General features: G+C 35.2%; 1 protein-coding gene across 1 annotated transcript in view; it reads right to left on the reverse strand.

Annotated features, from left to right (window-relative positions):
• Positions 1-18,626, reverse strand: part of LOC139971986 (acetyl-coenzyme A synthetase 2-like, mitochondrial) — a 32,229-nt gene that overhangs the window by 4,290 nt on the left and 9,313 nt on the right. Inside the window, exons 2-12 of the mRNA XM_071978848.1 lie at positions 16,680-16,855; positions 14,646-14,798; positions 12,510-12,657; positions 10,869-11,006; positions 9,552-9,644; positions 7,191-7,300; positions 5,665-5,791; positions 4,386-4,498; positions 4,224-4,238; positions 2,983-3,046; positions 555-676 (exon numbers count right to left, since the gene is read on the reverse strand). Coding sequence (XP_071834949.1) covers positions 555-676; positions 2,983-3,046; positions 4,224-4,238; positions 4,386-4,498; positions 5,665-5,791; positions 7,191-7,300; positions 9,552-9,644; positions 10,869-11,006; positions 12,510-12,657; positions 14,646-14,798; positions 16,680-16,844 — 1,248 coding nt within the window. The 5' untranslated portion in view covers positions 16,845-16,855. The remainder of the gene's footprint in view (positions 1-554; positions 677-2,982; positions 3,047-4,223; positions 4,239-4,385; positions 4,499-5,664; positions 5,792-7,190; positions 7,301-9,551; positions 9,645-10,868; positions 11,007-12,509; positions 12,658-14,645; positions 14,799-16,679; positions 16,856-18,626) is intronic.

Consider the following 18,626-nt stretch of genomic DNA (forward strand, 5'->3'; position numbering starts at 1 on the left):
TTCTTCCAGAAAGTTGAGACTTTTCTTTCAATGATACAGCAAACCCTTGTTACTCTCAACAACATTCACCTCATAAACTGTCAATAATTTACATGAAACACAACTCTATTGTTTTAAGCATTTAATTGTTGCCTTCTTCATTTCCATGTCATCTGTTTTGTATTTGTTTAATCACGTTTAGTTATGATCACCCAATGACTTTATTCAAACCTTCATTAATAAACCTTTGACCTTAACTGACAGCCTCCATGCACTTACCAGTACAACTTCAGGTAACCTTTGACCTTAACTGACAGCCTCTATGCAATTACCAGTACAACTTCAGGTAACCTTTGACCTTTAACTGACAGCCTCCATGCAATTACCAGTACAACTTCAGGTACAGCATAGCCAGCTATCAACTTAAGGTAACCTTTGACCTTTAACTGACAGCCTCCATGCATTTACCAGTACCACTTCAGGTAACCTTTGACCTTAACCGATAGCCTCCATGCACTTACCAGTACAACTTCAGGTAACCTTTGACCTTTAACTGACAGCCTTCATGCACTTACCAGTACAACTTCAGGTACAGCATAGCCAGCTATCTTTTTTTTGGTCATTGCTTTTAATTCTGCAATTATCTGTTCTTCAGGTTCTGTTATACCATCTTTCAGGATTACATAAGCATAGACACCTGTAATAATTACAAAAACAATACAAAATAATTACATAAAATATAAAGGGATGTTAATGACAGCTGCACTAAGTATTAAGTTCTAATGTTATCTGTTCTTATGTTCTTTATGAGCTAAATAACTTTCAGAGCATCTTCTGAAGAAGATTCTCCTCTAACCACGACATCAAAAATTCTCTACTTTACTCACTATCATCAGGTAAAACACTATTACAAATCCAATTTTTTATCACTATGAATCTTTCCTTCTAATTCTGTACACTTTCAGACAGAACCTGATTTCAGAACAATAACTTCAAGACTAAATTCAGCAGATAGAACAAGTGTCTATCATAAATGTTATGTCAATACTTGTTTGTTCATCACACCTCTTCCACAAACCTTGAGCAAGCTACAACAACGGCATGTATTTATTGTCAATGTTTGGTTGTTAAGGAAGTTGTGTAAATCTACATCATTGCTGTTTTATTATAATCTTAACAGCAGCCGGGTCCAGCACTTTAATCTACATCTAGTTGCAGGTTCACATTGCTTACACATAAACAAACAGAAGTAAAAGTGCTATATACTGTGGATCTGACAACACAGGCACAATAAAAATAGAGAAAATAGAGAAGAGAGGTTTCAACCTGAATATCAAGTGTAAGACATCACAGTGTTTGAAAGTGCATGTGCAGGTGAGAAAAGAAAGTTAACATCTTTGGTAAAAAAAAACAGGTAAAGAGGTAAATCTGTCAACAAAAACTGGCAAAAGCTAAGTAATGCTACATAACTCAGCCAGAAGAAACTATTATGCAAGATATATTAAATAATATAGCTTGAAAAGCTAAGCAGCTAGTGATCAATGTATATGCTTCAAAGAGATAAAAGAAAACTTTAGTCTAGCCAAAACATGAGGCTTGCAAATAGGTGCCTCCATTGGAAAACAAGGCAAAAATGGTGCACAACTTATTTGCTAACCACATGACAAAAAATATATAACATATTTGGCTTGTTGCTAGATATGACAAATGGTTTTGATGCTCTTTTCCAAGCAAGACAAACTTTCTGGAACATTTATATTTTATGTTACGAGTTGGCAAAATTAGAATCAACATTGTAATCAATGTAATATCATCCAGCATTGCACAATGATTTCACCAAATCTGTCAACAGCATTATCTTTTGAAAATGATTTAATACTGTCCTTGGCATTTTCTGATACTATTAAGACAGTGTTCAAAGGAAACCTATATTCGTTGTTTCGATTGTGTAGTTTCAATATTTACTTTAGGTTTCACTACATTTATAAACTATATATTCCTCAGTGGCAAGAAATAACAAGTTTCACAATTGCCGCTACTATTGAGTTATGTAATTCCACAGTATTCTTTGATCAGGAATCTGTAGTGAACAGAGGTGAAAATTCGAATAAACTATATATCTCTATACATCCAAGACCAGTGCCGTAACTAGGTCAGTTCAGCCTCCAGAGCCTGGGTCACAAAGGGCCTCACTGTCAATGAACAAACAGTATGAACATCAATAGGCTGTCTTCAACAGACAAAGCCTGAGAGGGGCATGTCTAGATGCCTAGAGGTGTCAAATCTAAAACCAACATGGAACATAGAGTCTCCTTAAGGTTCAATTTCTATGACTGCACAGGTTCTAGGTTGCTCCTCGCCACTGTTCACAGCCGTTTTTTTATACCCTCTATGTCACTGCATGATTCAATATTACCACACAATCTAGTCAAGGTAATACCTCAGTGGCAGGAATACAACAGTTTTAAAACATTGTTCAAATCAAGCCTGAACTGAACAAAAACTCACTACTCTACAGCTAGTTCATCTGTTGGAATGATACACATATTTTATAACTGAGAGTTTTATTTCACTTTTTGAGAGAAAATCTGATCTGGCAACAGGGGGAATAGTTGACATTGTTCCTCCAATAAAGAGGCAACAGGCCCTTTTGGTAAATTGCCATGTACATTACACAAACACAATTGTACCTTTGTGAAGACTTGAAGTCAGAATATTAGCTGCTCCTTTGAACACAAATATACCAATTTGTCAGAAATATTACCATTTATCTTAACTTTCAGTTGTCCAACCAAGTTTGTTACTTTGCAACAACCATAACTTAACTTTAAGAGAGCAATAAATCAAATCAGAATGGCCTGCAGATTCCAAATTAGCTTCAGTCCTCCATATGATCAATTTATCTCAAGTAATGAGTTTTCTTTCACAGCTCATTAGATTAACATGATCTGATGCATTATTAAACAAATACAAAATGTTCTTTTTTATTTTTAGTTCCTTTACCTTCTCCTTTAATGTCATGAGGAAAACCAACCACTGCTGTCTCTGCCACAGCTTCATGTTCATCCTAGAAACAAAATAGAAAAGGTTAAAGGTCACAACATTAAAAAAAAGGCAACGCTAACTAACTTTCCAGCAACATATCTTATCCATTTCTGAGAGCAGCTCCATCTTTCTCAAATTAGTATAAATGGGAATAATGTTAAATATAGGACATCTTAGTGAATGGGGAAAGTTTCTTTCCAAAGTTAGCTTTAGAAAGTTACACAGTATGACATTAGATTTCAGAAGCAACACAATATGACATAATTACCTTTAAGAATTTACGAAGTGTGACATAGTTAGCTTTCAAAAGCTAAACACTGCTAAATAACTGAAAGCTATAATGCAGGATGTATTAAATAACATAACTTGAAAAGCTAAGCAGTGATGACTTTATGTGCTCGAAAGATATAAAAAAATTTACCATTCTGAGCTTGAAGAACCTTAACATTTTAAGCTAACATTCTTCTGTGTTTGCTTTAGTATTAAAGCTTCTGAAGAAAATGCTGCTATGATTGAGAAGTCAAGCCCTATTACATTCATATTTTTACCTTCACAGGCTGTTTGCAATTGATACGTTTTCTCTCTTTAATTTCCAGTATTAATCACTTACTTTAATTAGCTCAACATTATTAAGACTGAAGTTATACAGTAGTAAGAATAAGTATTAAGTATGTGAACCGTATTACTTTTCTTAGTTCAACAGTATTATATTACTAAGACTGGAGATATACAGTATTTAAGTATTTGTATAAAGTATCTAAACAGTATTGCTTTTCCGTAATTTTGAGAAGCTAACCAGTATTAAATGGTATTCATATCGTTAAGCCTTCTTTACAAAGTCTTCATTTATCTTAAAGCAAGTTTTCATTCACAAAACAACTCACATCTTAATCCTATTTCATCATAAAGTGCACAAGATAGATTCTCTGTGAGTTTTGTTAATAAATATTCATTGTTTTCCTTCCTTACCTGCACAGTTATAACCATTTATGATACCACTATAAATTCCCTTTCACCATTCCATTATAAACATGCAAATGCCAATACCCATATTACATGACTGAATCACTAATCAGGAATCACTTTGTGTTCTTTCAAGATCAAATGCATTATAAGAGTGTAAAAGCATCGCTGAACTGGTTACATCCACAATGAATGTATTTATAACCAGTGTTATATTTCACATGAGACTTTCTTACCATTGCATCTTCCACCTCTGCTGTTATATTTCACATGAGACTTTCTTACCATTGCATCTTCCACCTCTGCTGTTATATTTCACATGAGAATCTCTTACCATTGCATCCTCCACCTCTGCTGTTATATTTCACATGAGACTCTCTTACCATTGCATCTTCAACCTCTGCTGTTCCCAGTCGATGACCTGTGACATTGATGACATCATCCATCCGTCCTGTGATGTGATAGTAACCATCAGCATCTCTGTGAGCCCCATCCCCAGTGCTGTAATAACCTAAAATATGCAAATAGATGGACCTCCCGCAGTCATAATGATGAAAGCATTTTTTTCTAAATGGATGATAATTCCATTCTCATCCCTTTCTGGGTCAGTCTAGTTGCCAGTGCAGTAATAACCTTAATATAATGATCATAATATTAGGCATTTAGCTACACTATTCATGGTAAACCATATCACAGCGCTTACAGGTTATATTACCCCTGGTCAATGATAACCTGTCCCAGAGACAATCCCTCCAGTAGGCAGCAGTTATATACTGCGCCCAATGACAAGTTTCCTCACAGGTACCCATTTAACCCCTGGGTGGAGAGAGGCAAGTGAGATAAAGCATCTTGCCCAAGGACACAACGTAATGAACTAGGCATGAATCGAACCAGCAATCCTTGGATCACGAGTCCGACGCCTTAGCCCATTGGCCACCAAGCTCTCATAATATACTGCAAATTTTTAGCAGGACATTGCTCAATCGTAATAATAACATTTTCTAAATTGCTGATAACTGCAGACACACCGTAAAAATGCATATGCAAACAAAAGGACAATATCCAAACATACTGATGGTGACATTTTCAAAGTGATGATACTTTTTACTCTTCTCAATGATGACATTCACTTTACAGAATCTCTATCTGGGTGAACCTTTTCTACAGTGCAGTAATAATAACCTAACAAATTGATAAATGTCATCAGGTCTACCGTTCACTGTTGACATTTTCATTTTTAAATTGATGATAAATTCCATATTCATCTCTTTTTGGGGTAAACCCCATCTTCAGTGATAACCTATCAGGAGTGACTGAAAATTCACACAGATAGCTTTGCAAATATATGAAACCTATTTCATAAAATGGTGTGTCCTTTCTATTGACACCAAACTTGAAAAAGCACTAGAAATTTGAAATGTAAAAGCTAAATATAGTCACTTTTCCTGCAATGCAATTTTGCCATTTGCACATTTGGCAGTGAGTGTGACTAAATTGTGGGTTGGGAAAGAGACATAATTCTTTACTGTTATAATCCAAGTACAGCAAGATTCAGTCTTCCCTTGATGATTGAGTTATTCTGACATCTATCACCATACGACAGTAATAACACATTTAAGTGTTAACTCTCTCGCTACTGCAATAAGACTCTAAGACTCAGTTGACCTGTGACCTCACCTGGAAAATCTTTGAGATATGTAGCGACGAACCTCTCGTGGTTACCGTAAATAGTTCTGGCCAGGCCTGGCCATGGTTGTTTTATGCACAGAGCACCAGAGACATTGTTGCCTTGGATTTCTTGTTTCTATGGAGAAAATAAAATATAAACATATTCAATCAATGAGGGCAGTTTTCTTTCACTTTCCAGAAGATAGATTCTTAACTGACGAAAATATAAAACAACATCACTGCTGTATGATTATTGTTTTGATTGTATATGACAACCAGCCAAACCGCTTCAGGAAATACTGATGTATCCAATAAACAGTATTATGAATAAACTTCAAATAAAGAGATGCATAATATTTACTCTGATCAAGTGACTTAAAAGACTTCATTTGGGTTGATATCAAATATTCATCTGATCTAACATGTATTGTGTTGCATACTTTGCTCTGAATAATAGTCCGATATTTAATCTGCTGATAGTGGGGTGTACCTAACCTTGCAGTGCTCGTCAGTCCTTTGATTTAGTTGCTTAAGGTTTAAGTAACCTTAAAAATTGCACCCTTCCTTTAATAAGATGATGTGGTGTATACGACCTTGTATACCTCAGCTGTCCTTTGTGAGTCTCCTTATTATACAAAGCCAAATCACTTTGAGTGTACCATGATCATATGGCAGTGCTAATTTAAACTTTTATCTAGCAAGTTTATACAAAGTATTTAGCTTCTTATAACTCTAATTTCATAGATAACAATTTAATCGGAGTTTGATGTTTCTTTGAAGGACTACCACTGTCTGGGTCATAATACATCCCTCTTCAATATAATGAATGGATGAATATGGATGGAATATGAATATGGATCAATATGATGAATGGATTGAATCAAGTTAACTGCATGCCTTTATTTTATTCTTTATTATTACAGTTTAATATTATTTTTGTTTTTCTTTACTTTTACTTATATAGTTTTATGTTGATAATAAGGGTCCATGAATATCTGAAAACAAAATCATGTCCACAAAGCTTGTTGCAATATAGTCTTGTTAAGACCCTAGTATGAAGAAAGCAGAAACGGACTCTGAGGCATGTACAGTTTGCATGCAAAAAGAGTATTACAAATGACTTGTCCAAGACTAGTTGCAATAATGTCAAAATAGGTAACAACCTGCAGAAAATTTTCTGGGATGTCGTACATTTCACATGATATTCATCACCTTCTTGAAATAGTAATTCTGTTCTACTTTGTTGTTCTGACTTGATAATTGTTCATTCTGGAGACTGGATTAGGCTACAATAGATAACACACAAACATTTTGATGACTGAATATGCTACAATAGGTATCACACAAGCATGCTTGAGACTTGATATGCTACAATAGATATCACAAAACATGCTGGAGACGGGATATAGCTACAAAAGATACCACACAAACATCCTGGAGACTATTAGCTACAATAGATAGTACACAAACATTCTGAAGACTGGATACGACTACAATAGATACCACACAATAGTGTAAACGATCCAAATATTTACCTCTTCATTTAAAAGCTGAGGATTGATGCCAAAGAAAGGCCTCATAGGGCCATGTCTGATCTCTGCGTTGGGAGCCGAGGGTCGGGGGCTGATACAAATAGCACCAGTCTCTGGAAGAAAAGGCAAAAGACATAGAATATATTAATAAAAAGCCTAAAAGGATTTTCTGGTGACAAACAATGTCAAACCGTTATGTTTGAGAGAAAAATATTCCACACTGCTAGTTGAAAACCCCATCTCAATATCTTGCCCCTAACTTAAGATATTTTTGATTGAATGCGACCTTTTCTGACTGGCTAAACTTTCAACTACTCCAGGAAGTTGGATCACAGTAGGGGTCTGTGATGTCATTGAAAGCTTTGCTTAGGCTATTATATAATCTTCTTGTTGATTTATCCATGAAGCCTGATATATTTGGAATGTTTGCTTACCTGTCAAAGTTCTCTGTACAAAATCATTTTATCAATTTTTTGTATGTATCTGTATGTATGTATCTCTCTTGTGGAAATATTCTATTCCTCTACGGATAAATGACTGACAGATTATAAAGAAAACAAAGAAACTTTCAAAGGTCATACAAAAAGCCACAGAGCAATTTATACGGACTAAGCAGCTTTAGGTTCATGAATTAAATGCACAGACTATGCTAATTGTCTTTGCTATCGTAGTGTGATAGGCTATGCCAGTCTTTAACTTGTGTTTAGGAAAGCAAAGAAACATGTACTACTTCTAAATTCCTACAGACACCTAGCCAATTTGCCCTGGCTATATTCAGTACATTTGTTGTGTGTGATAATCTCATTCAAAATCTGTTGACATTTTTTGAAAAGCTCTTTTTGTTTCCAAGATATGCACATCTGAACATTGATCAATCTGGGAAACTCATTAAATATTTGCAAACTAACATGAAGTGTTGCAGTCATCAACATTTCTTATTTTAGGCCTTAATAAGTTAACCCCTAATTACAAGCCCACATATGTCATTTGAATAACAAGATGTTCTTCTTTTCAAGGAAGACAACATAATTTAAAATATCACCTTTAGGCCACAAACCTGTGTTCAGTGTCTTTGAAACGAAGGTTGTAAAAACAAAGGATAACATTACAGCAAATTAGGCAGCCACTCCTGTTATATCCTCAACGTGCATAATTAGCTAATGTTTATTCATAAATGAAACTAGAATTAAGAAAAGACTTGTAAAATGGTCAATCTTCAATGGAATTTGATGGGAGATGCAGCTATTTTCATGATTTCTACTGTCTTTAAGAGTAATTAGGACAATGTTGTTCATAGGTGCTCCCTAGACCTTAAACTATTCAAAGAAATAAAGAGAGTTATAGTAATAATCTTCTTGAAACCAATTGTGTGTCTGCAATTTCCATTTATTAAAATAGATTTTTAATATTGATGAGTAGTATAAGTTAGGTACTTGTATGTATATGGATGCCTCTACACCTACAATCTAATTTCCAACTATCCCAAATTTATTCCCTGCTTTCTAATCTCTCAGTTATTTTTATAATCCTTCATGGTTTCAAAATTACCATACAACAATCTTCTCAGCGTAAGAGGTGCTAAATATATACACAGATCTAGGCTTTGGATTGACAATGAGAAATCACCAGAGGAAGAAAGTCAAAATAGGAATAACGAACCACTCCAGACACTGAAGATTAAGAGGGATTTGATCCTTAAAGAGAGGGTGTGGCATTGTATCACTTTTCAAAAACTGAAATGGTGTTTGCATGAAAATTATTTCTTAAGCTTGGTGAAAACTGACATAACATAATTGTAAGTTGTTCCGCTCATGTGATCTGCAATTGGGGAGAAAGTGTGGAATACAGAGTAACACAAACTGACACAAGAGTCACTCACCAATTTTCAACATACAATCAAACAGACAGAGAAGTGAGAATAAGCCTAACATGGTTTCAAAAGCTTAGCTTAATGTGCAGTGTTTGCAGATTCTTCTTGCCCTCATGTACAGCTTTTCAACACCATTGTGTACAGGAGTGCATGAGTGTGAGGAGACAGGTGCAGCATGGAAACAAAGCAAATGTGTGACCTAATATGACTTGGAACCATTTCTTCAAACCATGCAGTATAAACATAGTCATCTAGTATAGTTACAACACAGTAAAAACCTGATATTTGCATATATAAATGTATATGTGGTATAATCTGATAGAGTCAACATGTTTCTGCCAGTAAGACAAACAAGGCTGCAAATGGGTATTTTTCCACTTTGTGTAACAGATCATCAAGTAAGATTTAAAGAGCTCAATGTGGCTGTTCTATTTGGTATCATCCACCAGTTAATAATAACATTCTTTACCTGAAACCAAGCATGTACGTCTTACCTGTTTGCCACCAAGTATCCACAAGATCACACCTTTTGTCACCAACGACATCATGATACCATTCCCAAGCTTCATGGTTCAATGGCTCTCCCACTAAAGATAAACAATAAGATAGCCTTGTACTGCTCATGAATACATGTTGCAACCTTCTCCACTGTCAGGTTTCATCACAAAATATGATTGATTCTATGTCTTGCATTGAAAACCAAACTTTATCCTGTTTTTGCCTTCGTAGATGTAAGAATAAAGTACATGAAATGCCATACGTGTGACTATATTGTAGGACTTTATGCACTCTTACAGGTACATGAAATACCAGACGTATTAGAACTGGACTATTATACAATCCTATAGAAACATGAAATACCATACATGTTACTATACTGGAGGACTATATACACTCTTACAGGTACATGAAATGCCAGACGTATTAGAACCGGATTACTATACAATCCTATAGATACATGAAATGTCATACATGTGACTATACTGTAGGACTATATATGCACTCTTACAGGTACATGAAATGCCAGACATATTAGAACTGGACTATTATACAATCCTATCGGTATATGGAATGCCAGACATATTAGAAAAACTGGACTATTGTACAATCCTATAGATACATGAAATGCCATACATATGAAAATTGACTATATGCAATCGTTTGAGTACATGATCTACCATAATACCTATGACTATATGACTATGTTGAAGTCAGTTAAAGTAAGCTAATTAGATTAATGCATTTAGAAATACATAGAATTAACTGATTGATCTATTAGCAATTTCATCTCTTTACTGTGATGAAAACTACGCAATGATGTAACAATATTAATGTGAAGAATTGTTCCTTCAACCAACTGATGAGAAGTTTATTCCATTTTGCAATGTTCAGAAATATCTTTCAATTAGCTTCTTGGAAGCTGACCTCACAAAACACTTTGTACATGTCAAAGAAGTTCCTTCAAATTCTAGTAGTGTTTGAAATGTCACACAAAAGTGAGCCGAATAGATGCTGATCTAACAACTTCTTCTTTAGCAAAATAAGAGTGTGGGACTCCACTGGCTGTGGTACATCATTGCTACCTTAATCAGTGTGTAAAATACATTTTTCAAATAGTCTAATATCTGTGAAGACAAATTCACCAGATACAAAGTTACGGAGGGTCCTCACTTTGTACAACCACCTTAGACAGTCTGATACTTAAACAGTCCCTTAAAATTGGTACTGCATGACAACAAAGAAATAAACTTACATTAAGTTAAACTGCTACTCTCTGAAATTTCCAAGCAGTGTACACCAGCTCCACTTACCACATCCTAATGTCCGTAAGGAGGACCTATCATACTTCTTAACGAAAGTGTCACCGGATTTCAACAGCAACCTCAGGGCTGTTGGGGCAAGATAGATCTGGTTCACTTTAAGCCTCTCGACCATTTCCCAGTAACGACCTACAAATATAAGAAGACAAAGGGAAATCATGGCTTTAAAGACCAGAAACATTTAAAGAACACATATATAACATGTAGACAGAACAAGAAATGGAGAAGCTACAAAGAACTGTGTAAATTTGCATATTCATATACTTTTGCTACACCTAGTTTGTTGCAAATGCTGTTAATCTTCAGAGAGTTGGTAGATGCCTCAAACAAACATCAGCAATTTCATTACTGAACTACCATTTATACATATCAGATTTTATTAGGGGTAATAGCCAACCCATTTATCAAGATTTTTGCGGGATCTTGAAACTTGCGAGCCGCTCTCAAGGATTTACTCCGAACTCTCGCCAATGCATGGTCAGCATGTTGCGCTGTTGTGCAACCCACATACCTGCATAACAATGACTACAAAAGACCTGCGATATCTCGCAAACATTTACGGCCAAAACATCAACCACAAACAATGATCTAATTAGCATATTAGAATCAAAGCTGAAGATGTTATCTTCATTATAGCTATCATTGAGGATAATTAATTTCAACTCCTGCGGTAAGAAGAAGTACTTTATAGTTAGCACAGACCGTTGCAACTTGAGTGAATCGGTTGGGGAGTGAAATGTGGCAACGGAATGGAAGTGACTGCCATAAACTGTGGCCAAATAGCACTGGTTGTCAGTAGTATTGTAGGGTTCCTGCCTACATAGCATGTATCTACTGCCTATTGTTACTTACCTTTACTTACTGTGTACCTGTTATTCTAGTAATTACTTGCAGTGTCCCCATGCCCAGATGTTATTATGTAATCATCTGCTGACTCTGGTCTCATTGTATTATGTTATGGTAAACTGTTAATCTTCTTGTATGTTTGTGATTGGGCAAATAGGTTGCTTGGGTGTGGTTATAACCTTGTGAGTATTAGTTATCTAGGGATATATGTGTTACTGTAGTGTAGCCTACTGTGGAATAGTACCGTGAGAGCGTTGTGGTCAAGTGGTTAAGGCAGCGAACTTGTGATCTAAGGATTACAGGTTCGAGCCCTGGCCAGATCATTGCGTTGTGTCCTTGGGCAAAGCACTTTATCTCCATTGACCTCTCTTCACCGAGGTGTATAAATGGGGACTTGCGAGGTAACTTGTAAATATAGTTGCATGTGCTGGTTTGTGGCTGCACCCTATGGAAAGTCCCCCAGGGGACACGTGGTTGTGGTGCACTGTGGTGCCCCAGGAGAGATTGATTGAATTGTGCACACTTTGGTGTGTAGGTGTGTCAAGTTACCAATGACCAGGGTTGTAAAGTCTTGTGGGAGGGCCTTGGCCCTGAACAAGACTGTAAACCTAAATAATAAATAAATAAATATAATACTATATTGTGATCGTATGTCAATGAACAGAACTGCACCAGACCCTGGGGTGTATACATGTCCTTTCTTTCTAGACCTCTCTCCCTCTCTCTCTCTCTCACGTGGTCCCTACAGTATGATGTTGCCATGGTGATGATAACAACAGAACTAACCTGGGTCTGGATAGGTTGGAACACTCTCAAAGAGTATTGAAGTAGCACCATTGCAGAGGGGACCATACACAACAAAACTGTGACCTGTTATCCAACCAACGTCAGCCACGCAGGCATAGATATCTCCAGGACAATAGTCAAAAACAAACTGACAAAAAATGAAAAGAAAAATATGTACAACACATGGCTTACTTTTAAAGCTTAGTGCTACCTGCTATGAAATATGTACTATTCAGGGCAATTTAGCTTGAAGCAAAGATCCATAAATTTGTTCATAGGATATTTCTAACCTGGGTGACAATCCTATCTGAAAAAGACATTTTTCAAGACAATATTTGCCTTTCTAGTCTATAGCTTAGTGTGTTGAAAACCTTGCACCTACCAAGGCATGTTGGGCACTAGGCAGTGACAATAGCTGAATGTACAAGGAAATGTCATAAATCTTGATTAATTTGTGAGAGAGAATCATACTAAAGGACTGGAAAACTTTTTCAGCAGGAAATATGAACTGTAGTCATTACGTTATAATGATTACTGTACATGTTTTTAACTTTGAAAATGGAATCACTTGTAATATATGACTTGCTTGGTTAGTTTATGCAACAAGGGGTTTTCCAGTTTACCATGTGAAAGAATTGTCTGTTTATGCTCCAATTGATCTATAAGAATTATCTAAACTCTGTCAACAAAGAAAAGGTGACCAAAACGTCACACTTTGTTGTAAGTCTTCAGCAGCGCTGCATTTTTAGGTGGGAGGTATGGTATGGTACACAACATAATAATAGCAGCTAGCTGTACTTAAAACATCGATAACAACCAGTTTACAGGGCCTTAGACATAGCATCATTGAATTGGCCAAATGACTTGACTGCCAAAATTTGATCAATATAATCATAGCATGTAGCAATATAACATTATATATAGGATCAAGTGTCATAACATGCAGTAATATACCACTATATAGCATGACATTCTCCATACACCATCATAGCATGTAGTAATATACCACTACTGTATATAGCAACAGGTTTCCTTCTATGTCATCATAGCATTTAGCAATATCTATAGAATCAAGGTTCCTTGTGCACCATCATAACATTTAGGAATATACAACTATATAGCATCACGTTCTCCATACGCCATCATAGCAAGTAGTAATATACCACTATATAGCATCACATTCTACATACACCATCATAGCAAGTAGTAATATACCACTATATAGCATCACATTCTTCATACACCATCATAACATTTAGGAATATACAACTATATAGCATCACATTCCTCATACACCATCATAGCATGTAGTAATATATCACTATATACCATCACATTGGCCATACACCATCATAGCATGTAGTAATATATATATATATATATATAGCATTAAGCATGTAGTAAAAATTTCATCATAGCATACATCAATAAACATAGCATTCAGTTTCCTTGAGTGCCATCATAGTATGTATATAGGATCAGGTTTCCTTTTATGTCATCATAGCATATAGCTAGATATATAGCATTAAGCATGAAGTAATAATATCATCATAGCATGTAGTAGTATAAATAGTATCAAGTTTCTTTGTGTGCCATCATAGGATGTAGTAATATACCACTATATAGCATCACGTTCTCCATACGCCATCATAGTAAGTAGTAATATACCACTATATAGCATCACATTCTACATACACCATCATAGCAAGTAGTAATATACCACTATATAGCATCACATTGGCCATACACCATCATAGCATGTAGTAATATATATATAAAGCATTAAGCATGAAGTAATAATGTCATCATAGCATGTAGTAGTATAAATAGTATCAAGTTTCCTTGTGTGCCATCATAGGATGTAGTAATATACCACTATATAGCATCACGTTCTCCATATGCCATCATAGCATAATATATCACTATATAGCATCACATTCTCCATACGCATCATCATAGCATGTAGTAATATACATAGCATCAAGTTTCCTTATGTGCCATCATAGCATGTAGTAATATACAACCATATTGCATCAAGTGTGCTGTCAAAGCACATAACAAATAGTTTGCCTGTGTGGAAAAGCTTGGTACTGGATCAAGCATTATCGATTGGCTTACACTACAGGGTCAAGTTACCTTGTGTGCCATCATTGCATGTAGTAAATAACCTGCCTGGGCGTGGATTAACCCTTTAAGTGATCCGGTGGAACCAGATGTGTACAGCATAAAGAGGTGATCATTAGCATCCATAATTTCAGGAGGACACTCAGTCGATTCAGAAGCCATTGCCTGTTAATAAAATATTTATATTTTTAATGCATGGATGAAATAGTATTTGAACAGACACTGATCAATTAAGGCAATTTTCTGAAAGCAAAATTGCATGAATGATCAGATGTACACCAATCAAGAGATTAAACAAATGCCTGTAACAAAGCAATCATAGTATAACAATTAGCATTGTTTGTTATACAAAGTCTTTTAATAATAGCAAATGGAAAACTTTTAAATCCTCCAAATGCATAGTGACCTGCAGGATGGCTGCATCATGTGTCTTGCTAGTTATTCGGTAGCTACGAATGGATGGAATCACCATGGAGTGGTTCTTGGGATAAATTTGGGCATTTTTTTATTTGATGAGCATAAATAATGAATATCATATATCTAGATATGATAGCCTGTTTACACACTGTGGTATGCTTTGGCCTATCATGCTATCATGATCTGGCCCCTCTAAAGTTAGAATAGGTCTATATGAAGTTTGAACTGAGAGATATTGGACCCAAATGATACCAAAAATGACAAATCACAGACAAGCAATATTTCATAGTTTGTTTGGCACTATGTAAAATTATGTATTATTATTATGATTATTATGATTATGATTATTATGATTTTTATGATTATTATTATGATGATTATGATTATTATGATGATTATGATGATGATTATGATGATGATGATGATTATGTATTATTATGTATCATTATGTTTTATTATGTATCATTATGTATCATCATGTATCATTATGTATCATTATGTATCATTATCATCATTATGTATCATTATCATCATTATGTATCATGATCATCATCATGATGATCATCATCATGATGATGATCATGATCATGATCATGATCATCATGATCATCATGATCATCATGATCATCATGATCATCATGATCATCATGATCATCATGATCATCATGATCATCATCATGATCATCATCATGATCATCATCACGATCATGATCATGATCATCATGATCATCATGATCATGATCATCATGATCATGATCATGATCATCATGATCATCATGATCATCATAAACATCATCATGATCATCATCATCATCATCATCACGATCATCACGATCATCGTCATGATCATGATCATGATCATCATCATCATCATCATGATCATCATCATCATGATCATCATCATGATCATCATCATCATCATGATCATCATGATCATCATGATCGTGATCATTACCATCACCATCACCATCACCATCACCATCATCATCATCATCATCATCATGTATCATCATGTATCATCATGTATCATCATCATGTATCATCATGTATCATCATCATGTTTCATCATGTATTATTATTATTATTATTATTATTATTATTAATAATTAACAATGGCAGCAACTGAAAGGGTATTAAACAAGGGGAATGTCACTAAAAAGTGAACTTTAGACCTTTCACCTATTTTCATCTTTATGCACCTCCTGCAATTCCTTTTCCATAAGAATAAGCATGTACACCCTTTTCACTAAATGTGAAATTCAACACCATATTAACTCTTACGGCTTCACATAGTCTAACAATCAGGTCTGGATTCATTAATTCACCAATTAAAAAAAACACTTTAATGTAAAACGATATCAAGAACATCACATACCCAGCCAAGTTTACCATCCTCATTGATATCAAACATACAAACCACAAGGGTGAATAAACTTCAATATAAATAACTTAACCCAAGATGATAATAGAACTTCCAACATCAGGCAGTTAAAGCTCTCTACCGGTCTTTTATCTCCTCTTATCTGCTTCTTAAATTTCTTTTGTACCAGATCAAAACTATTGTGTTCAATATTTCTTGATTTAATTACTCGTTCTGATATTAATACCACAACTATTGCTACGGCATACCTGTTCTAACGGAATATCTAGTTGATGTGCCGGGACCTGGTTTCCAGTTCTCTGGGATACAAACACTCTCTTGACCCCTGGACACTGATCCAGGGCAGCGTTGACTGTCTTCTTCAGCTCTATAAGTTTGCCTCCTCGGACTCCCTGGTCTGTGGTAATGATCATTTCTGCACCAGCTACAGGACAAAAATGAAAAAGAACAGTAAAAGAAAAACAGTGATTCAAATTGATTAATGTTGAATTTCTTTAGTAATAAATTAAAATTAATAACACTAAATTGTTTGTATCAATATTTATTTGTCCTCCATTTTACATTCTGCTTCAATGTATGCATTAAATTAAAATACACAACAGCTCATACACTGTACGCAAGTAGTAATTTAACACTGAAGAAGGTACTTGTCTTGTACTTTATTATCATACTAACACAATGCACAATGCAAAGTTTATACACATGTACACATCATGTACAAATTAATATTGTTGATACATGTACATAGAACTAGTTTTAAATGATTGCATGCTAACAGAATTTTCCAAGACAATGGATTAAACTGAAAGCAAGGATATGAGAATACCTTTCCACTTTGATAACCACAATCATACTTGCAACCAGAAGGCTTTGAAGTTTTATCAGACACAGGAGTAAAGTTAGTTTATAAGTTAAAGAAATCACTGAATGAGTTTAAACAGTCGGGTAGAAATTGGAATAAAGTATTACATGAGAACCGTGTTGAAAATGATTTTGTTCCAAATTCATCAGATCATTGTGTCTACAAGAAGCAGATTAAAAATGACATGATCATAGTCATTATTGGGGTTGATGATCTGATTATGGCAGCTAGTAACACACACTTGCTAGATCAGTTCAAGGAAGTTATGCAGAAGAAATTTAGAATGAAAGATTTGGGTAAGATATCATATTTTCTTGGTATCCATTTTGAGCAAAAAGAGGGAGAAATCAAGATGAGCCAGGGCAAATATATCAGCAAAATGCTAGAAAGATTTGGAATGGTAAACTGTTAGCCCAGATCCACTCCATGTGAACAGAAATTGGAATATAACAGTAGTGAAGCTGTTGATCCAAAGAATTACCATGAAATAGTTGGTAGTTTGATTTATGCCATGACATGCACTAGACCAGACCTAAGTTGGGTGGTAAGTAGATTGTCACAGCATTTGTCAGAACCTTAAGCAGAGAACCTGAATACTGCCAAACATGTTCTTAGGTACCTAAAAGGTACAATTGGTCACAAATTATGCTTCAAGAAATCAAGTCAACTCTTAAGGTTACTTGCTTACAGTGATTCAGATTGGGCATCTTCAGTGGAGGACAGAAGAAGTACAACTGGTTATTGTTTTAGTTTGACTGGGGATGGTGCACTCGTTTCATGGAAATCTAAGAAGCAACCCACAGTTGTATTATCCACTTGTGAGGCTGAATACATGGCATTGGCAGCTACAACACAAGAAAGTTTGTACTTAACTCAGTTGTTAATGGTATGGACAAGAAACGTTATGACTGTATTAATATTCTCGAAGATAACCAGGGTGCTATTTCATTGAGTAAAGATCCTGTACACCGACAAAGATCAAAACACATTGATGTTAAGTACCATTTTATTCGTACAATGGTCAATGAGGGTAAGGTTAACATTACATATTGCCCAACAGAGGATATGGTTGCAGATAATTTTATAAAACCAGCAACAAATTCAAAGATCAACAAGTTCAAGCGACTCCTGTTTGGTAACTGATGTATTTTACATTTAAACACTCTGTACACAAGAAGTTACATTATGCATATTGCTGTAAAGTACTTTTCATACCATGATGTTTATTATTATGAGAGCAAGTGGGGGTGTTAGTTGTGTGCTCCCAAGCCACCTCTTTTTATATACTATTATCATTAAAATATACGAGTTCGTTGATCATTCCCTCGGAGAA

Source organism: Apostichopus japonicus, chromosome 8, assembly GCF_037975245.1.
Source record: "Apostichopus japonicus isolate 1M-3 chromosome 8, ASM3797524v1, whole genome shotgun sequence".
Lineage (NCBI taxonomy): Eukaryota > Metazoa > Echinodermata > Holothuroidea > Aspidochirotida > Stichopodidae > Apostichopus > Apostichopus japonicus.